Source organism: Taeniopygia guttata, chromosome 2, assembly GCF_048771995.1.
Source record: "Taeniopygia guttata chromosome 2, bTaeGut7.mat, whole genome shotgun sequence".
NCBI lineage: Eukaryota > Metazoa > Chordata > Aves > Passeriformes > Estrildidae > Taeniopygia > Taeniopygia guttata.
The window spans coordinates 91,349,642-91,375,942 of NC_133026.1; the positions used below are offsets into that span (position 1 = coordinate 91,349,642).

At 37.4% G+C, this 26,301-nt stretch overlaps 2 protein-coding genes across 7 annotated transcripts in view; one reads left to right on the forward strand and one right to left on the reverse strand.

The window, feature by feature from the left end:
* TEX10 (testis expressed 10) overlaps nucleotides 1-3,086 on the forward strand; it is a 54,672-nt gene extending 51,586 nt beyond the window's left edge. For all 3 annotated transcript variants that reach the window (XM_002192540.7, XM_012571879.5, XM_072924441.1), the window contains exons 14-16: nucleotides 805-986; nucleotides 1,962-2,172; nucleotides 2,858-3,086. In XM_002192540.7, coding sequence (XP_002192576.1) covers nucleotides 805-986; nucleotides 1,962-2,172; nucleotides 2,858-2,971 — 507 coding nt within the window. In that variant the 3' untranslated portion in view covers nucleotides 2,972-3,086. The remainder of the gene's footprint in view (nucleotides 1-804; nucleotides 987-1,961; nucleotides 2,173-2,857) is intronic.
* A 150-nt stretch (nucleotides 3,087-3,236) lies between these two features.
* Nucleotides 3,237-26,301, reverse strand: part of INVS (inversin) — an 84,038-nt gene continuing 60,973 nt past the window's right edge. For 3 of the 4 annotated variants that reach the window (XM_002190332.7, XM_072924439.1, XM_072924440.1), the window contains 8 exons: nucleotides 25,262-25,491; nucleotides 24,149-24,255; nucleotides 20,735-20,947; nucleotides 13,733-14,034; nucleotides 11,631-12,438; nucleotides 7,432-7,664; nucleotides 6,347-6,427; nucleotides 3,237-4,239 (listed from right to left, as the gene is read on the reverse strand). In XM_002190332.7, coding sequence (XP_002190368.5) covers nucleotides 4,124-4,239; nucleotides 6,347-6,427; nucleotides 7,432-7,664; nucleotides 11,631-12,438; nucleotides 13,733-14,034; nucleotides 20,735-20,947; nucleotides 24,149-24,255; nucleotides 25,262-25,491 — 2,090 coding nt within the window. In that variant the 3' untranslated portion in view covers nucleotides 3,237-4,123. Of the gene's footprint in view, nucleotides 4,240-6,346; nucleotides 6,428-7,431; nucleotides 7,665-8,841; nucleotides 8,973-11,630; nucleotides 12,439-13,732; nucleotides 14,035-20,734; nucleotides 20,948-24,148; nucleotides 24,256-25,261; nucleotides 25,492-26,301 lie in introns of those variants that run through there. The other variant, XR_012054040.1, reaches the window with a different exon arrangement.

Here is a 26,301-nt window from a genome sequence, read left to right on the forward strand (position 1 = left end):
TGTACATGCAGGTGAGCAAATTAGACTGCTCTCAAACTCCTTGAATAGGTCTTTAAAGGTAAATGGTGCCACACTAGCAGTGCATAATTTTTTTATGGCTTTACGAGTCAAAAATCTAGGGTACTTACTCCATAGTACTTCAAAATTTAAACTGCTTTCTAATTCACTGCCTCTACAAAAACTAAGAATTTTCTCTAAATTATTTATCATGCCTATAAAATCCTTACTCAAGATGATGTTCTCTCTTTAACAATAGCAGAGCATCACCCCACTTTGGGCTCATCATATATTTCATTAGCTTTGATTTACCTTAGTTCATAAAGCTCCTGTTGGGCTTCAAAGGAGACTCACCCTGCTGACAATCCAGTAGCTTTCCTTTCTGTAGCATAAATCAGAGTTTCCTCCTACCTCACTGACTGCTCACTGCCATTTCAAGCCTCAGAAGGCCTTCCCAGTCCCATGATATATGTTTAAAAGGAAAGACCTGTTCTGCCCAGAAGATTGTTTGTGCCTGCACTGTCATTCAGAGCAAAGCAGTGCTCTGTTCTGCAGATATGTTTGAGATGAGTGTTTGTTTAGAAGGCATGGAATGAAGATGTCAATTTAACCTTCTGTTGGTATGGGTGGCAATTTACTGGGAAAGCTGGGATTTGAAAAAATGAAATGGTGTGTAGAGTTTGAACAGATACAAAGTAATACATGTCACCATAGGAAAGATCTAGGTTTGTTTGTATCCCAGCAAAAAATTTTTTGTATAAAGGGATGAACTCAGGTTTTTGGTTTCTTTGTCTCATTTTAATACAGGTTGGATTGGTTGTAATACCCGATAGCACAGCTGGATCTGTTCTATGTGCCATAAATAAGCTCTTGGATCAAGCCTGCATCATAAGTGAAAACCTGCACAGGTTCTTGGCCTCTTGTTGTTACAGTCTTCTGTACTTTCTGCTAACTATAGACAGAGAGGATGCAGAACATTTACAGAAAAGGTAAAGCTGTTCTTCTTACCATCTTGCCTCTATCTTTGCAGCCACAAGTATTTAGAGATGTGAAATGAAAGGATAGCCCCTCCCCCCAGAGGTTTTTTTCCTGTCTCTTTTTTGCTTACTTCAAATCAGTACTTAGATTTAAGAAAAACACCTTCAAAGTTACCAGGAATTACTTGAAACAGTAACAGAAGAAGGTTTCATCTCAAATTGTTCTACTTGGATGACAAAACCATCCTGATTTTGTAAAGTTGGATATTTATACCTTAATCTTTAACCTTGGCTTCATTAGATACATTGAAATGCACAGTGCAAAGGATTTGGCTTTGTACTCTTTTCTGCTCCATGCAAAGGATTTGGTATGTACTCTTAACTGACCTGATGTTTCAGTTTTAAGACTTCTCAGGCATCATTACATAGACCGCAAAGCCATTTGATTTAAAAAACCCAAAAGCTACAGATAATGACTTCAAACAAATTCACCTGAAGTGCAGGCATATCTTGAAACTTTTCCATATACAAAAAAGTTGTTAAAAACTTCCTGAAAATTTGAAGCCCAAGTCCTCCTTCTCTTACTGTATTTAATGACTTGTGTATCACAAATAGCTAAGTCCATTATTTAATTTCTTATGAACCTTAAACAAAGATTCAGGTGTACCTGAAAAGTGACTGAAATGAAAACGTCTTGGCAGCTGTTTGAAGCAGAAATTGCACTGCGAGAGAGATTAAGCAACATTTATAGCTTCCAGGGCAGGGCCTAATTTTTTTTCCAGCGCTGTACAAAATTTTGGAATATTTTCAAGTTTGGCATTTTCTGGTACAGATTTTTCTGCTTTGCCACTAATTCTGGTGAGTGCAGCTGGTGTGATTCAATCCACAGAAGCAGGTTTCCTTGTACAGCCATGCAGCCAGTTCACAGAAGCATCCTTGAAATGCGTGTCCTCAATCATTTCAATTTTGATTATTTTTTCCTCTCAGGGACATGCTGTGGAGATCATGCATTTCTGCATTAGCACTCCTGCCACGGTTACTGAGGCTGATGCTGCAAAGCCTGCAAGTGAGCAGGATCTGTCGGGAAGAGCTGCCCGTTGTTGCTCAGCTGCTTCGCTTACTAATGCAGCACGGGCAGCTCAGGAGCCATATGATCACAAATGAGTTTCTGGTGCAACAGATCATCAAGGACATCATGGTATGAAACAACTTCTTGTTCTTGTTTCCCAGAGACCATGTGTACATCATGTTTATTTTTAAAAGTCGTTGCAAACAGTCAAGAAGAGCAATTTTCAAACAGTGGTGGTGAAAGCTGCTCTCAATGCAGCGTTATGGTGAGGTTCTCTAACCTGCAGGGTAGGAGGGAGTTGTTTCTCTTTAGTGTTGAAAATGCCACAACCAATTCTTGTGCTGTTGCACCGTGGGTGGGTTGTATTTGTGCTTGTTGAATTTTTTAAGCCACCTACATAATCCTGAGAAGAAGGAATTCCTGGGCTGGGGTAGTCTGTTGGTAGGAGTTCTTAGACTGGGCTGGGGAGCTCTCCTGCACTGGTAGCACCATGCTCATTTGCATTTTAATTGCCTATAAATTGCAGAATTGCAAAGTAAGTGAGCCATTCTAATTAAGAATAAGGAAAGCACATCTGGTGTTAACTCACACACTTGGTAATGTAATGACTTAGTGTACCCAGTTGTAACACTTTATTATTTGGGCTTTAACAGACACACCCTGTTGAAATGTATAAAAGAGAAGAACAATGTTACTGTGTGCAGGGGAACAGGGCTGTCTTGTACCTTTAACAGCGCACCTGATTACCTGTAAAAACAAAGCCAAATTTTACAAATGCTTGAGTTTTATTTACCTTTTTTCTTCTTCTTTCTAGACACTGAAGAGCGGTGAAGTTCAGGAGCAGTGGCTCACAGACCTCCATTACTGTTTCAACATCTACCTTGCCTCTCATCCCCAGACACCTGGCCCTATAAACACAGTATATTGAAGAGGTCAAACCATTTATTGTAAAGCATTTACTTCTATTTAGTTTTGAATGGAAGATGTTGGAACAAAGCTTGTCAATTTTTTTGTAAGTGAAACAATAAAAATTTTACAGAGAACTGCTATACCTCTGTTGCCTTTTTTTCAAGCAACAGGTAAGTAGATCTTACTGGATAAGTGTTTTAGTAAAATGTGGTGACCACAATGAGGGGTGTTAAAGAAACCCAAATCCTTGATGCTGAAGAGCTTGCAGAGAAACAGACTCAAACTGACTCTGCTCATTTATTATTTTGAAGCATCACATTATTTCAAAAAACAGTACAATAGTGTAGTATCAAGGAGGAAAAAAATTAGAAAACGATATGCCTTAGAGTAACATTTTTTATTTTCGCTGAGTTCATATTTTAAATACTTTGTGCAAGGTAAATACTGTACACTGTGGCAGCTCCAAAGCTATTATGGGAACTAATTTTTTTCTAGAATAGGGCCCATTTTGTCTTGCTTCTCTATTTAATGCACATAGAAAAAGAGTTATTTAAAAAATTGGTGATAATTTCAAAGGGTAGAAAACATAGCCCTAGTAGTTTCCATAGGTTGTGAAAGTAATTTCTTTAGTGTTTTATGTCAACATGTCTACATTTCCTTCCAAATCCATAGTTAGCCAAGGAAAAATTGTTTCTTTAGTAGAGGAGTGGCGCATGAAGGCTGTTCTTCCATTCCTGCTTTGATTTTGAAATGAATTTAATGAACGTGAGGTAAAATTAAACATTGGTTTCTCAGAACTGTAATGTCTTTAGTACAGTTTCCCTCTTTTTTTGAAATGCTTTTTGATGAACACATTCAAAATTCGTATGTTTTGCAATGGAAAGCTTTGATTGCCTCTACACTGTTATTGCAATACTGGGCTTAGTGCTTCATCTTCTGTCTTCAAATGCAATTTGGATTTCATTCTGTATTGGTAAAGAAATTAGCAGTTGCATTTAAAAACCGGTTTGTACAGAAAACGAGTCCAGCTCCTTAGGAGTCTGCTTGGTATGTAATGCTGTGGTAATACAAAACTGAAAATGTTCAAGTTTAATACATCATAGATGGCTTATACATTATGAAAGATAACAGCTGTACTGGAATGGATTTTGAATTCCAAACACTGTTTTGCTTAATGCTTCAGTCTTGTATTTTTTGGTTTTGCAGCAGTGGTTGGTCTCATGTTGTATGAAAATTGCCTTGATTTTCCCATGTTCTCCAACAAATTAACACACTGTAGGTTGCTCACTGTAAAAGAACAAAATAGTTTTGATGAGTAACCCTAGTGGGTGAAAAGCAGCTTCAGCTTCATCTACACTGTGTTCTAGATTTCATAAGCAGCGAATCCATTAGGATCAGAAAATGCCTTTTTCCTGGGATCTCACTGCTGATTGCCTCTCAGCAGTTTGGTTTCTGCAGCACTGGGTAGAGCTTCTGTGGAACATTGATGGTGCTGCTGCTGCATGTGGGATTGGGACTTGAGCAGCCTCTCATGGGTGCAGTGAGGTTCACCCCCATAAATGAATGTAGGGCTCCAGACCAACACTATACTCTTGGCTGAATTTGCTGAAGAGCAGAAAAAGATTGTGTTAAGCAATTTTAGCAACATGAGGTAGGCAGTGGGCTCTTTCTAGAAAGTCAGGGAAAGTAGTCCAGGCTAAAGTGAGTGCTCTGAATTGCTCATGCAATGTTTTTTTTATTTCATGTAATGTGCTACAAATAATACGACTGTTTTCCTTTCCCAGGTTTGTAAAGATTAGCTGCTGTAAAGATTTCAGTGCTTTATCCCAAGCCAGAATGGGATAAAGGGTGATCCCAAGTGCAAATCCAAATGTTTCACTGAGGGTGTGAGCTCAGCAGATCTTAAGGACATCTTTCTAATGCCAAGAGTTGCAAAACCTGCTCCTTTGCAGCTCTGAACACACTTTAATGTCCACAGTGAAACAAAGAACCAGGCTGTCTGGTTCTGCTGCAGAGCACCTCTTTAACTGCCACTTGCTGAATTGACAAAAGGAATCTATTTAATTTTTAAAAGCCAAACAAAGTAGAAAGAAAACAAATTTCAAGTTCTGAAATTTTTTAATGGTAACAATCTTAAAGGGACTATTTGCCAGAATATTCCAATGCACTTAGCCCATGCCTGTATCTCCCTTTTCTATCTGTCACCTGCCTTACTGAACAGTTCCTTTGAACACCCTCTACATATCCCCCCATCCAAAGTGTTTGAGTTGAGTGTCAATCCCCATGAAAGATTTGTCACCGCACGCTTCTTCCACATGCTCTATGAACATTAAAACCTGGGCTGACAGTCAGCCTTCACCTTCCCAGATGCTCCTTCTGCAAGGGAAGAATGAAACTGAACAGTCCATTCTGACCTACTCCAGGCACCTACGTCAGAAATGGAGTATCTGGCATTAGCCACTGACAGCTCTGAACTTTTCCAACAAACGTAATGTTGTCATGCACAAAGGCAGGCAGATGAAAAACATGTTATTGTCTTTTAAGTAAGGGCTAAAGTTCCCTGAGCTCCTATTAGGTGAATAAAAGTAGGTAGTGTTCTAAAGGAACTGGGCAGAGTTCCTATCACTAACCTATTCGTCACCAAGTTATGAAAGCAAAGGCCACTCCAGCCTCAAGAGAAAGCCTTTTTATTTCAGAAGACAGGGAGATCTGTTGTCCTGAAAAGTTAAACGAGAAGAGCTAAAAGCTCTTTTAAAATTTAGATTCCTATCTGCATGAAGAGGTGGCAATCAAACACCTGTCTGGTCATGCCTCTTAATTAAAACAGTTCCCAGGCAGTGAAAGAAGAAGGCCCCTGTCTCTTAGTGAGGCAGAAATTCACCTACAGTTCTAACAAACTCAAGGATAGGTCCACTGTTGGATTTCCTTCTGACTTCAGAGTTGTATTAAACTACTTGGAAAATGTATTTTACTTTCCTTTGCAAATTACCTAAACTGACTCCTTGAAGCAGTTGCTGTGTTCCCATCTAGCTGTGGCCTGTCTGACTGAGGTGTAGCACAGCCAGGAACTCCAAATGCCCAGCAGGGCGCTAAACCTTCACGTGGTGAAGCATCAATGTTACCACAGCTCCCAACCCCAAGTAAATCCATAATACACTTTAAAGTCTGACAAATGGCATTTAGTACAGAAGCTTTTAATCCAAATCACTCAAGGATAGCAGTGCAGCTCAGTTAAGCCCAAAAAATGTTGAAAGAAGTGTGCAATCACAGTTTGCCAGTAGTTACTCACTTTTATAAGACAGACCAGTCCTTAAGCAGATTGTTTTCATATCTAAAAAGAAATCTATCTCGGGTATATAAACATAAAAATATTCTTAAAATGGATGTGTCCTACCTGAGACCAGCTGCACATCAGAAAGTTTCAGCTTAGAAGGAGGTCTTGTTGACTGACACACTTTGCCTTCCTGAGAACGCCCTTTAACAAACAATGTGAACAGCTCTGTGTTTATCATACAGACGTGGTTGTGCATAGCTGCAATTGTGCATAGCTGCAAACTATTTCAGTAAGCTACAGCATTATTTTATCCTAAAAATTACTCTCATTTTTTATGGGGAAATTCATGAGACATTTCATATGACAGAAAATCGTGACAACCACAAGCAAAATTTAACTAATGTTAAACTAGATCTTGCTATTAAAAAAAAAAAAAAAAGAAGTTACTATAAAAAAAGAAGGGAAATAAATTTATTAGCTTTAATTATTTTCTCCTTTTTAGTTCTCAAAGCTACAAAGCCATGATAGAAGTGACTTACCACCTGTTAAAGTATAGTTAGCATATCCTTACTCCATCAGTGATCCACATGGTAAAGGAACTCAAGGCAAAGCAATACTTTTCCTCTACCTTTTCTTGAAGATGCATTCCTTTGCACGTGCAAGTTCAGGCACGGTGCAAAGCAGTACAAAATTATAAAAGACAACCTTGCTCTTGCCATAAAGACCATGTCTTCATACAGGAAAGTTATCAACATGGAACAATCTTCATATGAAAATATTTTTAAAACAGTACAAAACACACAAGCAAAAAAGTTTAAAACAATGCTTTAAAAAACCAAACCATCCAAACAAACAGCCACTCTGCATGGGTACAGCCAGCTATCCCCAGCTTAACTGCTCTGTTCTCTTTCCACATTGATACATGTGAGCAACTCTGGAAACGGAATTACTTGATTGCTCAAGACCTGTGCTGAAACAATGCTGTGTAGGGATTCAAACAGCTGTAGCAGCAGCCATTTTAAATCACTGAGTTGTTTGGTTTATTTAACCTGAAATAGAAATACAATTGCCCAGAACACCTGAGACTAATTTTTATAAATGGTTGAAATTCTTAACAATTAGGTAGGAAGTGCATAGATGAATAGATTCTGTTATAAAAATGAAAGCATAGTTATACAAATAAATTATAGTGAAAAGAAAATTACCATATATCTGCTTTAGGATGGACTGCTTGCTGGTTTTTATGGTTGAGCTGGTTTTGTTTACAGATTTCAGATTTTTACATGAAGGAACTGATTTCAGAGGGCCATGGTTCAGCTGCTTCTTCCAAGCAACCCGAATGAAGAAGGCAGCTGCCTCTTGTCTCCATTTGTCTTCATCTTCCTTGCAGTGCCGCTTAGCACTAAGGAGCTGAAACAACTCCTGTCTTAGCTGGTAACTAGAGAGCAGAAAAGAGAAGAGCACTTGTTTTAGGTGACCTGTTTTAACTTCCGTGCTTTCCACGCATCAGTTCACATGGTGGATTACATGAGTAACTGGGAAAACAGAACTCCCACCGATGTGCTAAGTCACTTGGATGACAAATGTTTGTTCAGAAGAAAAAGTAGGAGTTGGGTTCAATTTTGGATGCAACCATTATTTCACATAGTTAGAAAAGATCTGGCATTACAGGTATCAAAAGTTACAGTGCTTCCACATCAGCTGTTTTATAAATAGAAAATCAGCAGAAGACAAAACTATAAATATTTATGATAACAGTATAATCAATACCGTTTCCTCATTTTCACTGTATTCACAGCTTAATAACACCAAACTTTCTCGTGTGCCTTAGCACTTCATGTCCGCAGTCAATCAGTGCAAGAGACAAACCAAATCTGCCTCCTGTGGGTTCCACTGCACATTTCCTCTCCACCCCTCCTCTGAAGAGGCTCCCCTCACTTTGTTTTCAGCAAACTGTTTTTTCCCTTCCCTTCAAAGGTTCCATCTTCTGCCCCATCCTTGCCTCAGCTGCTTTGATCTTACACACAGCCACATCCCTCAGCGAGTGGCAGCGGCAGATTATCTGTCCCTCGCACTCCGGTGGCAAATCGCACCGGCAGCAAGGAGCTGTTTGGGGCTTTTTTTCCGCTTGAATCGGATGTAAGCATTCAATCGGGTATCGGCGTTTCACACTCACAAGTCAATTAACTGGCTTAGCAATTAACTCTGAATCCTCCCAGTACAAACTTGTCACAAATGAGCACTGAGTAACACTTGTAAAATATTAATTATAAGTGTTTGGTAACAGGCCAAAACACATTGATCATCATCCCCTCTGGCATTCAAAAAGGCTTCTACTGGATGCCCAGTAAAGCAAAGGAGGAAGGAGAGAGAAAGAGGTGATTTTTTTTCTGTTGCTCCCTCTGCAACAAGTTCTAAATTAAAACAAAAGACAACAAGCCAAATACAAATTGTCTAAATATATGTTCTAAACCAATGAACTACGTAATTCAAACAAAGCAGCAGCTCATATACAAGAAATGAGTACATAAAAGCACAATAGAATGCCAAAGGGAGATGATATGCTCCATTACAGCCCAAATAATTTTAAACTTCCAATAAGCTTAGTAAATTACCTCTGTGAAATTTGCTGGGTGAGACAAATGTATTTAATCTTAATTTAGTGAAGCTTCAGAACTCAGGCATGTACTGTTATGCAGCTCATTGAAGTACATAAATGCAGGCAGCAACTGCATCTTGTCAGGGCCTGCAAGTTGTGAAGCATGGTATGAATTCAGAACAGGAGCATTATTGAGACAGAGGGAAAAAATTATCCCCTCTTCTTAAATAATATGCCACTTTTAACTTTTCAGCGGGGTAAGAGAGGAAAAGAAAGTGAAGAGAGAGCACAGTTGCAGTGACTTGCTAACATAAGGAGCTAACGATGGGTTAAGTGAATACTTAACTGCAGAAAAAACAATTGGGGAACTGTTTTATACTGGAGTAGAAAAGAATACTAAGCTACTGTCTTGGAATTTGGTAATTACTCCCAGATGCCTTTGCTGATATGTGAAATGACCCATTCACAGTCACTGCACCTTTGCACCCGGCTGTGATTTCAAGTTTGCAGAGAACTCCTGGTAGTTTTTAGCAACAAAAAAACAACTTCGAGGTTCTGACACTGAGAAGATGCAGGCAGTTATCTGTAGAGCAAGTGCATACTGTTTTAATTTAGCTCTCTTGTAACAGATCATTCTGATCCTAGTGAGAATAAAGGAGAATGGGACCAAGTTTGATACAACATGAATCTGACGTGGTGTCTTAAAATATACCTGCTGCTTAGTCAACAAAACTACTGCACATAAAAGAAAAGTGGAATATCCATATGCAGAACAACAAAGCTGGCAAGTGGTATTCTCACTCCTTGTTACAGGAGCTCTATACTTAAAAACCACTGCTGGCCAAAGTATGGACACAGCAATAATATATTTAAAAAACACAGCTTGACTCCAGCGGGAGAACAACAGTGACAGCAACCAACTTATTCCAGCTTCTGTCGGCTTCCTGTGGGCCCTGGAGCATGGTACAGGTCCCAGTGCCCCCCAGGAGGGAGAACACAGAAACAGAGTCTGTAAGCCTCACTGAGCAGGATAAGCAATTAACCTTTGGCAAGCCACACACCTTAGAATATACACTTTTGAGGAGTACATTTATAAAGTTTGCAGATTTGGGAATTGAAACAGTCTCCTGAGAACGGCAAGTATAATACACTTAAGTAGACCAGTACCACTCTGCTGTTGTGTTTGCCTTCAATAAGGAAATCAAGACTATAAAATTTGCAGAGTGAGACAAATGCATTTAGTTCTAATTTAGAGAAATTCCAGAACTCAAGCATGTACTTCTACATGTTTCTAAATGTAGAATTACACAATAACATTGTATAATTTTACTGCTGTCTGCAACTACATGCTATTTACCATGTGCAAGTTGGGAACAAAAGCAAACACAGGACTGTGGAAGAACTGCCCAACTAATGTCTAATTCGTGCAGTCCTGCACAATTGAAGATCTTTGTTAGTGTTCTATGAGTTCTTGCAAACAGAACAAAGATACTTACTTTTCACTATTAAGTATTTAAATAACAAATGTAACTTAAACAATTTTTAATCCCCACAATTTCCAAAATGCAGTGTTAGTAAGTGCATGCACTTCTTGGAGAATGCACTCCGTCCCTGCTTTAGCAGTTGCAGTTTCGAAAGCCCTATCCAAAATCTGTAGTGTGAAAGGAATGCAGATTTCTGTGCAGGTAAGGAAGCTTAATGCATGGCTTTGGATCCCAGTTCTTGTGGGGAAATTTGCACAAGCACTCACTACACATGGTTCTGCTTTGCCTTAAAGCCAGGGCACATGCACATACACTCTCCTAACCTACTCCTAACTTCCTTTAGCTTTTGGTATCTAAGTGATTTGAACCCCTAAGACAAGAACTTGGGATCTACATCAGAAAAGAAGTCCAAGGAGCAAGCAGCAGAGAGAGCAGAAGTGGTGGAACCCTGGGAGAAAAAGCGGCTGTTTTGCTTCACAGTTCAGAGGAATATGGCATGGAATCACGGAACCACAGAGTGGTTCAGGTTGGAAGGGATTTTTAAAGACCTTCTCATCCACCCTCCTTGCCATAGCCAGGGACATCTTCAACTCAGTACCTCAGAGAAACTGTTAAACTAGTGAGAGACCTGGAAAAAATATTAGCAGACATATGCAATTTATAGTTTTCTACATCCAGTAAAATCAAAGAAAATTTAAATAAAAATAAGAAATGAGAATAATTTGCATATTATATACTTCCCTTACATACTCTTCATGCCCATTTTGATAAGAAATTAAATATTAAGGAGCAGGTATTTTTAGAATGACTGCATTTATGAGGCTGAAACTCATTCTTGAAAGCAGGATAATGCTGTGGAAAGTATTCTTCTGTACAGCAGTAGTTCCTGCTTAATCAAGGTATTCAAGCTACCTTCAAATTTTGTCAATGAACACTCAAAGCTCCCAAACATTCTATGGTTTGATTATCTGGTTAAATGTTAGGTCAGAGCACAATTTCAAGTATGTCACTGAACTCCAAATATACCTGCTTAGGCAAATCCTGGTTTGCACTCTCTAAAGAAATATCAGAGCTTGAAACAGAAGTTTAACGATTTCTCTGATTATTAAAAGTCATCATTTACCTTACACTTTTTATGAAGTTACTAATGTAATTCTATGCAACTGGAATCTACTTCCCCTTGTGTGGAGAAACATTATTAACAGCCTCTTTTGGCACTGGCAACATCGTAAGCAAAATAAAGCACACTGCCAACAAGCCTAGTTTAATTTACATCTACTTGTACCTCACTATTATCTAGCCACTGAAGCAGTAATCTTACCTTCTCCATGTCCTCTGTATGACTGTGGCAGCGTAGTTCTTCTTCCGAAAAAGCTCTTTCCTTTTTCTTTCTTTTTCTATGATCTGCATTCGAATCTCTAAAGGGATTAGTTCAATATTTGTACTTTGCCATGGAACTGAACATAATTGATCATCTGCATTCCTGGGTCCAATTATGCCTGTTTTTTCCAAGTTCAAACTGTCGTCAGAAGCAGAACATGCTACTGGGTTCCTTGGCACAGTCCTGGTAGGTTCTGCCTGAGCAGACAATAATGAAGAGGCCTTCTTTGCCGTTTCATTGTTTCCCACTTTGACAGTTTGTTCTGCAGCATGCAGGCTGTCATTTCTGGTGCTTACAAACACTGTTTTGGCACTTCCTGGTCTACTAGAACCAGCTGGTGAACATCTCTTATCATTTACCTCTTTATTTCTGGGTTTTTGCTGGTGCCTTTTGCCTTTGGAAGAAGCTTCACCCAGCCTCGAGTTTTGCACCGCTCCACCGGTACAACCCACATCGCAGAAGAACACAGCCCTTCCTTCACCGTGGTCCCTCCTGCCAGAGGGAGGCTGACTTGGATCCTTCAGCTTCTCCCCAGCACTGGCAGTCCTACATGCAGAAGCAGAAAGCCTCCTGCTCCTCCGAGCACAGGCATCCGTTGTGTCGACAGCGTGTTCCTTGTGCTTTTCTCCATCCGGCTCCGCAGCAGCTGCAACCTGATGTTTCACTTCAACTTTTGTTTCCTCATTTGCTTTGCCACAGTGGAAATGGACACAACTTGACTTGCTTTTGATGTGTTTCCTCAGTGAATCTTTAGACAGAAAAATTGAAAGCAAATTCAGTGTCTTACCCAGCAAAACATAATTTATGTTTCTAATTTTTTTGCTCAGTTATCTTTGGGGCACACTAGGATTCACTTAAATGAACCAAGAAATGCAAGCACAAAGAAGCAGAAGAGGACATGATTGCCTGTCTCAGTAGAGTCCCAAACACCTTCATTTGCTTAATATTTTACAAATGGTTTTCTTTCTAACATTACTTTTGAGTTAGATGCCTGAAAAATCCTGCTCTATCCATGCTGTATCCTGGCACAGGATAATCCACTGACCCAGGAAACCCAAAGCACTTGGCTTCTCGGTACTTTGCTTGACATCGTGAATGAAATTACAAAGTCTTTCCTATTTCTCCCTTGCTGCTGTGTGATCACTGTTCTAAACACTCTGATGAGAGTGACTTGGAAGCCAGACTGGAGTGCAAAACTGAGAATTCCCCATCTTCCAGTCACCTTCCAGTCTGCTTGGAGATTAACAGGAGAATGAAAAAATAGATCAGAGAGGATGAAATGTAACAGACAGGATGTTACAGAGTAGATAGGAAGGGAAAAAGAATATACTGTCATTCCAAAAAATCATCTGGATCATGCAAAACCTGATGAAACCATGCTATATTTGTTAAGTCTTTACAGGATACCCTTTTGACTGGATAACCAGATCAGAAAACACTCAACAACTGAATCACAGTTTTCACAGCCCAAAGGGTCTAAATTTTTATTTAATCCAATAAAATGACCAATGAAGTCCATTAAAGTTTAGGTCACAAGAGCAATGATTAAAACACATAATGAGAACTGACTATACAACTTCATGGTTTGATCCTTGCATCAATTTTCCCGGCATCACTTCAACAAAAAGAATGCATACCTAAAAAAGGCACAGCATTCTTTCAAACACCGTTTGGATTGAGCGAGAGGACAAATCTAGTTTAAAATCCAGTTACCATTTCTCCATTTACATTTTTATGTGCACCACAGGTACGTCAAATATCTTTAATCTTATTTTCTCTAAATGGTGCAACTAATAGAAGAATTGCCCACAGCCTGTTTTCACATATTCTTGGTAATTTTATATGCACTGTAAGACACTGTACTGGTGTTTTTCACTACTTCACCCAGAGTAAAAGAATCTGTATCTAACTCTACCGTGCTGCACAAATTGCTCAAGTGATAAAAGAATATGAAATCACAGAAAGACAAAATGGATTCTATGTATAAAATACCCCCAAGTGGACAAAGCAGATAAACAGCACAATTAAAAAATATCACAAACCTTGCCTGATCTTATGGCCTCCGCTCTGAGGCTCTGCTGACAGGCAGCTCTCCTTCGGGGTCCCTTTGTCATGACCAGCTTTAGGTGAACCTCTGCTGTTTCTCCCTGGCTGGATCTGTGAAGCATTGAGGGACAGAAGCCTCTTGCTCTGTGTGTCAACTGCTTTGTTGGGTAAGCGTGGGACACTGGTGGCCTTCTCCCGATTTGCAGGATTCTGTTGTACCTGAAACTTGTTTTGTTCCACATTCTGCATCCCTTTCTGCAGCTTGGCTTCTTTCCTCTTACTTTCCTCTTCACGTTTCCTGTAATTACAATCCATACCATAAGAATTTTGAAGATTAAATCTTAGGAGCATATATCTAACTTGAACACACTCCTCTCTAAAAATCTGACACTGTCACAACAAACCTTGACTTGACATCTTTTTTTGTGAGAAAAGGACACATATTGCACTGAAATGTCTTAGCATGATCCAAAACAACAACTGACTTGGAGCTACAGCCTGATGAAGGTTAAGTCCTTGTCAGCCAGCTGCCCATTTAGTTTGCAGTTGTTTTGACTGATCTTAAAACACTCACTTATTGAAAACAACTAAATTTAGGGGGGTTTATAAATAAACAAAAATTAAAAGGAGGATTTAAAAAAGAATCACTACACTAGTAACTGTGTTTGTAATTACTAATGAGCAATCTTTTCATGTGAGTAGTAATGCACTGCAGTGTATTTGAAAAGCAAAAAAATTTTAACAGAAGACACAATATCTTTGAAAATTATTTTTTCATACTTGTGTCAGTACAGACAATTATGAACCAATTTTGAACTAGCTACTGGTACTAACTAGCTGCTATTTTTTGTCATTGGTGGATAATTAATTTTACATAAACATTATATGTCATTTAAATGACAAATACTGATAATATGAGATGTCAATTAAAAACTTGTGTGCACATAGTATGCCATTACAATGGTAACATTTGGATTTCCAAAATTAAATAAGTCATGCATCTTTTAATGATGTAGTCATAAAAGAGAATTTCGGACAAACATAGGAAAGGTGCATCCATTGAATAAAATTTTGCAGCCCATTTTGAAATATAGTGGGCAATCACTGAACTTTATCTTTTAAATTCTTGTTCCTACCAAGCAGAATAAACCCACCAGCACACGGCAAACATTACATACCTACCTCCCACTGAATTCGTTTTTATAAATTAAGCCCTGGTTGTTGGATGAAGTGACACTTTTCCTGTTGGAACGGACAGGCGGTAAATGCCGTATCATGTAGCTGCCTGGTATTTTAACTTGCTTCCAGTGCTCCAACACAGTGTGCAGACTGTTGCCACATCACCTCCCAGCATGGCGTGTGACAGGTGAGTTATGCAGCACGCCAGCCCCAGTTCCTGTGAGTGGTGTCACTGCCAGCGCGTGTCACTGCAGCGCGAGCTGCCAGTGAGAAGCCCTAACTTTATCTGTCAGTGCTATCTTATCAACTATGCTCTGCAGAAGAAGCTGATTGAACTTTGCACCTGAAAAGCTGCTAATTGATCTAAAAAAAATACACTCCTAGCAGCCTGGGATTCAGTATTCCCTCTGGCATGAAAAAAAATGTGGCTGCTTTCAATTAATATTGGCATTCCACAACCGGACTGTGCAGGGATGTTGGGACTCTGTACAGTATGGATCTCACTGCCATTACTGTGCCATTTGAGCTGATAAATCAGATCTTGCTATTCACAGAATAGTAATTTTCTATTCTTCACATGAATAGGTAGCCTGTTACCAATGTCCTCTATTCAGGGTATTAGAAAACGAAGTGTGAGATGGTCTGTGTGATATACAATCAAGCTGGAGTGACCTGCACTCCTCTGATGAGCAGATCAACCCAAAACAATAACTTCAGTAAAGTTATTGAAATGACACAGGACCAGAAACCAAGAAGTAAAAAGTGTTTTTTTCTTTAAAGGTCTTATCTATGTGCTAATTTTTCAGATTAAACTGAAGACAGAATAAAGGGAAGGGATTTCAAAGCTCCCTATTCATAAAGCATCATCAGAATTGTCACAGTACAGCTTAGCTGAATAATAGACTCCTGAATACATAAGACCCTCCCTTTGTGTTTTGCTTTATTTAATCAGAAATTCAGTTTGTATTACAGTGAAGGATCTCTTTGAAATTAAAATTTCCAAGTTTTACTATTATCCAATTTGAGAGGCTACGTTTCATGAACAAGTGAAGGAAGTAGGCAAGATTCTAACTTCAGGTTCTAACTTCTAACTCTCAGTCATTCTCGGGAGGTTCTGACGAACCCAACAGGCGCCAAATTTGGGCTCTTAAGTTAGATAGCTACAGCTCAACAGTGGTAACAGAGCTGTCAGGCCAACATTTTCCATTGCAAATGCAACACAATTTTGTCCTGAATGGTCATAAACTCATATTTTGTTGCAAAAGTGAAAGAATGAAAATTGAGACTTTAGCAGATGGAAAGGAACAGTTTCAGCCTTACATGCACATTTGTGAAGACACAGAGATGTTTTGCATTTTTGATTCTGCTAAAATGAATTCAACCTTTTCTATTCTGTTAAGAATAGAAACTTAACTTTTTTATCTACATGCTGAAGGATATTTTAAAGGAGAGTGTTTTTAAAGTTATTCTTGCAAAAAAACCATAAAAACTTACTTAAAAAATCTCAACTGAAAATAGATCTCCAGGTATGATCCTATTACTGGTAGAGCTTTCTCTGGACTAAGAGCAGTTATATTTCATGGTGTATAAACAGCATTTCCTGCTACACAATCCAGCATGATGATTACTTTCAAAAGAATGATACCACTGACTCATGATGTGTTCAGCCTCTGATCTATAACTATCTTTTAAACTGATAGTCCTTAATAAAAGTGTTAAGACAACAGTTAATTTCTGTCCAGTATTCCTTTGTTGACAGGTTTCCCAAATGTTTAGAGCAGTCTGTTAGTTCTTACCTAACTACCTATCTTTTCCTCATATTTCTTGTACATATTTTACCACCATTCTGATTTCTAATTTAGTGTTCAATGTGCTTAGAATCTTCTGCATCTCTGTGCTATTTTAAAATTCAAATTTACTTTTTAAATGAAAATACAAATTCATGATGGATTTATGTGAAATTCTTATCAATATACACTTCCAGTTTAAAGGTGACAAATGAGAAATTTCCCATGAGGAAGTATGAAGACTTCAGGCACGTCTGAATGACAGCTACTGTTTCTCTATGGCCACAAAACTTGTTATTCAGACACAAAAGAAAATCGAGTTAGTTTGATGTAATTTCTTCTGACGCGTAAAAAAAAAACCCACAGAACAGTTCCGTTTACTTAGCATCTCTCATGGACCAACTGGTTTTTTACTCTTCCTTTTCCAATGACTATGTTTACAATGTTTTTTTTGTGATACCTACCTCAAACCTTTGTCGGTTCTTATTTAGCACCTCAGCTTGTTTAGCTTTATCATTGTATATTCTTATTACTGTCAATTTTAGTAATTACATCAAATTTCCAACATGTGCTTTCCCTTTTCAGGTTGCCGAAGAGCTCATTATTTTCTCTGTTGCCTCACTCCCCTATCTTTTCTCAGCATGCAGGGCTAACTACCAGTCTTCCGAAAAACCTCATAATCTACTTGTACTCTCTTGGCTTAAGAAGATTTTTCTAAATCTACTGAGGGCTGTTTAATTGAACTGTTTATTTTCTTCCTGTTCTTCTCTTCTTAAATATCATGAGCTACTTGCTCACTTTCATCCATTTCCCTTTCACATCCACATTCTCAATCAGTTTACTTCAACTAGCCAGAATGAAAAATAGAAGTATGGATTCAGGAATTTATCCTGAGAAATTGAAAGGGGAGGTGAACAAATGAGGAATGAGTCCTGCAGCCCTTTCAAAAGTCAACAAATTGTAAATTAGTTTTCTCTGAATACGTTTTAAACATGTAAATATTATTTTCTTAAATACCTGGTTTTGTAATAAGTAAACCAAAATACTCTTTTTAAAGTCTGGAAGGGATCTCAGGAAGTCAGCAAGGTTAACAGGGTCAAATTGGGTGGCTCAGGTTTTCATCCAATTATGTCTTGAAAACCTTTATGGACAGAGACCATACAACCTCTTTGGGCTCTTCTGCTGGTTGATTGTCCCAAGGGTGAAAGAATATCTCTTTATTTCCAGTTGGGACAAAATCTCTTGTCCCAATTTTTGTCTGTTAAAAGTTTCCTAGATACCAGAAACACCAACCAGACTACAGCTCCCCAGATTTTTATTTTTTTTTTTGGCCCTTTTTGAAGCTGGGTACAACATTTTCTTTCCTCTCATCATAGGGGACCTTCCCTGGTCTCTGTGATCTTTCAAAGGTATTGGAAAGTGACCTTTTAAGGGCATCAGTTAATTCCTTCTGTACCCCTGGATGCAGCCAGCCTGGTCCCTTGTGTGGGCTGAGTTCTTTCAAGCCTGACAATCTTTATCCACAGCTGGCAGTTCTGCTCCTCCTTGAACCAATTCTCTTAGCTAAGAGGCCTGGGAGACCTTCTTCTGGCAGACTGAGGAACAGAAGGCATTGAGCACTTCTGCCACACCTGTGTCTGTTGTCACTAAATGCACCATTCAGCAACAGGCCCACACATTCCTTGCTCAGCATTTTACTAATGTATTACTACGTTTATTAATGTAAAAGCACGATCTCACTTTGTAACCTGTAACATTTCTCTGAAGTCTCAACTCCATGTGAGTTTTGGTGTTTCTGACACCATCTACATGCCCAAGCAATGCTTTTACACTCTGCCTTTGCAGTTTGTCCCAGTTCTGCCTTCTGTAAACTGCACCTTTACATTTGAGCTCTGTCAAAGATTCCCAGCTTACCCAAATTGGTCTCCTAAGTGTGTCTCTTTGCTCAGTGACATAGTAGTGTGCATCTTGTTTTATCCTTCATCAAACTTCATTTTATAAATTACGATTTCTTTGATATAGGAGAAAACATGGGAGAAGGTGTTTGTATAGAAATATTTCTATAGGATTTAAATACAGTGAAAGTAATTTCAACAGAAAATAATACAGGTATGAGATGCTGGCTGACTTTTTGTTATGGTAAAAAGGAAAAAAAAAAAAACAAAAAGAAAAAAAAACATACTATCTAAACCCAAGTAGATTCAGTAGTGATTTATCTTAGAAAGACTCTCTAAAGTAACATATTACAAAGCAAGTCTAAATATCTACGCTGAAATAGTTGGGGAGAGGGTATGTGTGCTCAATCTAGAAGTTCACCATCATTCTGAGTCCCCACATAATGTCTACTGTTATCTGGAGACCAGATTTTTAAACACCAATGGGGATAATAGTTTTCTGTATGCAGGAACACCCTGGCCAATTTTAGCTGTGGAATGCACAGATGGGGATGCAGAATGATGACAACATAATGTCCCCTTCAGTTTATTACAGATCATAAAATTGCAATTAAATAAAATTTGTTATGTGACAACCTGATTTGCTTGTACACTCCAATTGTACTGTAATTCTCTTTTTATGGTATTTGGTACACAGACTTTGTTTCTATTGTTTTCAAACAAATCAAGAACAGCTAAGTAAGTTTCAGAAACTACATCAAAAACTCACAAAGGAAAACTACTATAAAAATATGCCCAAATTTCCATGAGGCAATTATTTTCCATTTAAACTTCTACATGGTGGATCAGAGATTTTTCTAAAAATGACTGTCATCACGAAGAATAAAATTATCTAATTTGGTAAAATCAGTTGTGACCACACAGCAATAAGAAGAGCTCTCCACATTAAAAAGAAATATTTTCCAGGGCAGCTTCTCCATGCCTAGTTTTGACTTACACTGATTTCAGCAGAAAAGGTAAACAGTAGGAGAGCTCCAGGTTACAACTTCAGGATGCAGAGATGTGAGTAAGAGATGAGTTACCCTGTATTTCTAGCTTTGGCTCTTTCTGGGGAATAATAATTGTTTTATAGTAGCAGCAACCAAACACAATGAAGGTCTGACTGGCCAATTATGTAGAACATCAAACTACCAAATTTGATACAGAGTGGAGTGCAGCTGAATTGTCTGTGGTACACAGATGCAGCAAAAATACCTCCAGGTACAATAATTATACTGTGTAGTTTTTTCATATGATCTCTCTTTATCAAATAATACTCTCAAATCATGCAGAAATTTTTTCAGACTTATGTTTTTTCATTTCAGATCAGATTTCTTCAGGAGAAACCAGCTGCTAATTTAATACTAGGAATCTTAAGGATAAATCCCAAGCAAGCAACATATTGTGATAATCATTTATGTACCTTCTGATTTTAGAATTTCACCACTGTGCTACCATAACACATTTAAATTGGGCTGAAACTCAGCCAGAACCTACACATCTTGCTGATAACAATTTGAATTGCATATGTTAGTTATCTGTAATCCAATACAACCAATTCATAGAAACTCTCTAAATCAAGACCACAAAATATAAGTGCAGAGAATAATAAGGCCCCAAATGAAGTTGCAAATAGAAACCAGGAGTCCAGGTTGCTAGAGAAACATTAAGTTAAGCCTTAGTAAATCAGGCTTTCCCTGGTTTGTTTTCCATTTTTTTTCCTCAGCTACTGATTAATTTCTGTTCAACACTGATATCAAGACTTGATAGGCAAATAATTATTTTCACTACCTTAAAGTGAGAAATGCTTTTTATCATCCAGAATATCAGGCAAAGTTCACGGACACTAACATGTTATTTCCTCAGCTTTTGGTATTTTGCCTTGCTATAGTATATTATACAAAGTTTGTTATTTAAACTGGGACTCTATGGAAAATAACTTCCATCTGTCTATAGTTATATGGAAGTGATATGTTTCCTTCAGTTTCATGAATTTTACCAAGGGGGCAAAAGCTGATGAGGAACAGTCATACACTGATAAATACAAACTTACAACAAATGTCTATATGCTGGAGTAAATTTCAAGTCCCAGACTTACTTGGCAGCAGCATCTTTTCTCAGCTGTTCATGTTTCATTAAAAGATTCTTCCTCTCTTGAAAAGCCTTTCTAACTTTGTATCCTTTGTAGACAGCCTGAATTTTGAAAGCAGCAATATCCTGAATGGCAGCTATAGACAGAGCCCCATGTTCTAACATGAACTGAATCACTTCATGGTGTTCACCAAGCAAGGCATAATCAAGTGGAGTATATCTAAAAAAAACAAAAACAAACAAACCAAAACCCACAACAATTACTATTGATCTAGAATTCCAGCTATAATGTGCGTTTATTCACCCTCATTTCATAATAAAGCAACTTCTAGTATGAAGACAGATTAAGCACTATTTGAGTAGGCTGTTTTCCTCATATTTTTATGCATTATTTTGCTACCTTATTCATTCTAAGCACTGTGATTATGTTTAAAGCTTTTTTTAGCCTCCTAATATAGAAGGGGGGAGAAGGCAATCTGAAGTGTTTGGACTAAATCTCCCAAAGCCCCATTCACAGTGTTAAATGCTTTAGAAAAGCATTCTTTAAAATGTGTTATTGAATATTTCATATAGAAATATAAAGAAAAAGTAAGTTTAAACATTTTTGTGTTATTTCCATATGCATTTAAGTTCTAGAAAGCTTCTGTCAAATCTGGCTTAGCATCTATAACATCAACTGAAGACACTATGGCAGACAGAGCAGCAGGATTAGATCCATATCAAAGGATCTAATAAGTAAGATATTAGAAAAACTGAAGTCTGTTTTCAAATGGACACAGGTGTTCAAAATATTAAATTGCTTTGGGGTTTAATGGTAGTAAAGACACCCAGGCCTTTTTCAAAATAATTTCCAAATTTCCCACTGTCGACATAGGAGCAAAATCTACCTATCTCCCTCATTAAGACTGAAACTTCAGGGAAAGACATTTAGTGACTGAAAATCATCAGTCACAAACCATAATCAAGACCATGTAACATAAGACTATCCAATAACAAATGTCAATGCATTTGATTGTGAAAATTAGGGCTCTTGCTGATGGTAACTTGCTGGGACGCAGAGCTGGTAAGCAAAGAAAAACAGACAGAAAGCACAATTGGACCTGCCACAAAGCAATGGTTTGATGGAAGGATAAACAGTATCTGAACTGAAGTGTCTGCAGGAATAAAGACAATGACATAACACGAAAATTTGGATGTCAAGGTGTGCTGCTGACAGCATTTAAAGAGATACAGATTTTTGATAACCTAGAAATGGAAACTTCAGAAGGAACGTTATTTCAGAAAAACACATTTTTGAAGTACTCCTAATTTTGAATACTTTATAGACACAAAAGATGCTAAAATAAACGTTATGAAGTTTACTTTAGCAGTCATGAAGATCCATATTTTTAAACATGGATTCTCTAACTCCATCCGAGCTACCTTTGAAAGTAGAAAGATCACTTAAAGCAAATCTGCAGAGGGGTTTTTATGACTGGACACTTACATACACTCCTCTGTTGTGTCAGTTCAAAGCCTGATGTAAATTTCCTTTTCCCTTGGTTCTCTCTAAAGCAGATAGCTTTTAAATCAAGCTGGCTTCACAGGGAAACACATGAAGACATCAGCCATCAGCTGTTATAGGCAATTTAGCATGAAGGTGGTCAAGCAGCAGCTTGATGCACCCAGGACATTAAGCTGGAATACAAAATAAATTTACAAAGAACAACAAACCCAAGACCCTCCAGATTAGCACTTGATCACATATCTTGTGATAAAGTGCAAGCAAGAGTGCACTTTAAAATTGTCGATACAATCTCAGCTCTATCTCTTCTCTAATCTCTTAGTTATAACAACTATGTTAGCATTTTAACTGGTATCTCATACTACACTCTAAGAAAGTAAAGAAGGGAAGCTTTTTTTCCTATAGGAATATTTGGGGGGAAAAAAGCCACTATGTAGTGAAATTGTTACTGATTACAAACCAGTTTCATCCAACTACAGGTGAATCATATCCATAAGGTTATTTTTCCTCTCTCTTACAACACTCAACTTGATTTTCCACTTTCCAAACTTCCAATCTCTTAACAATAACACAAAATTTGTTGATATTTATTAAGATACAAGTATGCAATTTTTATATGTATTTATAGGAGAATTATATTAAAAGATTGATCCATGTAGAAATACTGGGGATCTCTTTTGTCCTGCACATGCACTAGTGTTTATCAGCAGACATTTGGAATACTGCTAGCTGTATCTTGAGTAATCTAGATTTAAACATTAAATATATATTAATTCCAGAAGGGAAACAAAAATATATACTATTTGAATGACTGTAATCAACCACAGCTAAGGTCTTTTCTTGATATTTGAGCATCATGAGTATATTTCTACAAAGTAAGGATAACAGCAGTCTCCAATCTGGCAAAATTGTGGCTTTTAATCTTACTTATTAAAAGTAATTTAATTAAAACTGTTTATTCAATTTTCTATCAAAAATTACTAAAGACAGCCTTGACACTACTTAATTAGAAACTAGTTATACTTTCATTTGTGTTTCTCAAGAAAAAATAAGAACAGAAAAGGAAGAGAGATCTGAGTGGTTTAGAGTGGAGAATGAAAGAAAAATGATAGAGGAAGAAAGCAATTAAAAGCTGGGGTTAAGTACAGAAGTCTCAAATTGAAATATGAGGTTGCAAACACCTTAAGTTATTTTAAATGCTGAAATATTCAAATTTATATGGCATGCTGTTCATAATCTTATAATTATGAGGAGGTCATCTACTCTAAAAAAAGGTATTAGAAATTTCTGCTAATAGTAATTATCTTCATAGTCAGGTGACTAATTCGAACTCCACAACCCAAATTACTTTTAAAAATCTATTATTTATATGTCAATGAAAGACAAAGAAAAGAGATGCAAATGTACCGTCTCTTTATGATTACAGGAAACTTTTTTTTTTTTTTTTTTTAAACCAGGCCTTTAGAATACAGGTAACCGCTAGGTACTTTGTAATCACCATTTTAAAACATAACATTACATTTCTCCCATTCGCTTTCTTCTTGCTGTACTTGTATAAAATATAAAAGCAAAATTCCAGTCTATTCCAACAGCAGCAGAACTGCCTTTTCATCCTTTGTCCATACATATCTGCCATCAACTACATATAAACGAGAAAGATCTTTAATATTTCCAACAAGACTAGAGTGAGTAAATACTTCCAGAAGATGGTTGAGAAGTATAAAAGCTGAAGTTGCAATGTCTTAGTTAAAGAAGGGAACTTTTACATCAGAAAAGCTGCTTACACTGAAGCCCGAGGTTGCAGCACTCCTGTGAGATATAAGATGACAATTCTCTTGCAGCATCTGAACATTTAACATTTAAATGAAGGCAGTGCTTTGGCACAATTACAAAATAACACCTTGAGACAAGCAGTACCTCTCCTCGCTGTTCTCCATGTGATTGGGGAAAGCATCAAAGCCGAGCAGTAACTTTATAGCATCAAGGTAGCCATTGTTGCAGAGCCAGTGCAGGGCAGTTCTGCCCTGTAAAACAATAGAACAGAACAAAAATAAACATTACCCCCAAACTCTACCACACCACAATAAAAGTCATAAATCATAGTGTAATTCAATGCTTTTCTGGACATGAAGAACAAACAGTTCTTCTAAATAAACTTTGTTGTTAAAATAAAAAGAACACAGCACTTAAAAAATGAATTTTTTTTAACAATTATTTCAACACCAGTGCTTTTCACCTAAAACAGCTGAAAAATAACATTAGAAGATTAGCCTTAGAGTTGCTTTCTTTGCAAAAGATGTACAGCATGCTCTGTAGAACTCATAATGAAAACCACATTTCCATTACCTGGAATTATCTATGCTCTATGACAAATAGCTACAGAAAATTTCAATAAATTGGGTGAAGCTCTTTTGACTGATGAGGTTCTACTGACTTCTGAGAAATTACGTCATATAACAAAGAAATCTGTTATAGGTTGCACAATTATTCTGGCTCCTAATTTCAATTACTGCCTGAATAATGGCACAAAAGAACATACAAACCAAACGATGTTTTTTTTTTTTCACCTGGAAGAGAGATACATATGTGAATACTTAATGTGGACAAGCAATTGAAGCAGTTATTGTGCAATCTCACTTGCAGTACCTTACTTTCTTACTTGCCCCCTCTCTCTATTCTGGAGAACAGACTAAAATCACATTCCCATGTCAGCTGTTAATAAGGAATTATAGAAGAAAGCAGATCATTAATATGACTCCTCATATGATCACACTTCAATAAGGAAAAACCAAAAATGATCTGGAAATCACTTCAATTCGTGCTACATCTTCAAATACTACTTTTCTTTTGAGATTTTAGAAGTGAAGGCATAGGGAAAATAACATTAGGATGCATTTCCTTTTGTGACAAACAGCAGCACAGATGTTTCTATGTCCTGGAAAAGAGAATGACCTTGAAGAAAAGGCAAATGTTTTGATTTATGGTTATTCTAAAGTTAATTATATACCTCAGTGAAGAAGAACAGCATACCTCTTTATCCTGAATATTTGGATCTGCATTGTTTTCCAGCAACACTACCATGCAGTTAATGTAACCTCCATAAGCAGCACACTGCAGAGGTGTTCTACCTGCATAATCCTGCACATTAGGGTTGATTTTATTTTCTATCAGGATTTGGCACACGTCAGCATTTCCTCCCAGGGCTGCCCAATGAAGGGGTGAATGCCCATCTTGATCAACCAAATCTACTCTTGCTCCTCCTGTAAAAACAAATGCATTTTAAAGCACAAAAAGAAAATACAATTTAATGCTAAGAAAAGAGTGAGTATATGTTTAACTAGAACTTATTTAATAAACTGACAATTCACACAAGTATTTCAGAAAGCAACTTCAATTTTGCTACTCAAATCCTTAAACTTAAATCAAAACGAATTGGGAATGAAATAGTTTCAAAGAAGATCAAGCATCTAACTTTTTTACAATCTTCTGACTATCCTTTAATATGCTTTAGAATATCCAGACCTATCAATTGCCTATGAAAAACCTATTTTATTTGTTTCAGGTCTATGAATTTTCAGTAGAACCGTACCTCTTAAAAAGAAAATAATTTCTAAAATTAGATTTCAGATTATATATCTTTTTAGATCTCTAAAGCAGATAAAATATTCCCAATGTAATAATAGTTTTTAAAATAAACTTTTTTTTAATTCAAGCATGCTAGGACTCTTTTATGCAGATAATTAATTTTTCTATATGATCTTGCAAGACATAAAAAATCTATACAAAAGTAAAACTCCACAGATACAAGAACTTCAATGAACCAGCAACAATGACTCTCTATATCGCAAAATATTTAATTAAACACAAGTCGGATTCTGATAGCCAAGCTTCTTGCAGCTACAAAAGGTAAATGGCATAGGGAGTGGGGGGAAGAACTTAACAGGAGATTAAAATATGCCCAGCAGACCATGGAAAGAAAAACACTTCTTACAAGACAGGCTGGTTGATGGAAAACTTGCAAACTTTAGCCTGGATACTTCATCTATCCATAAGTGGGATAATGTCTGAAG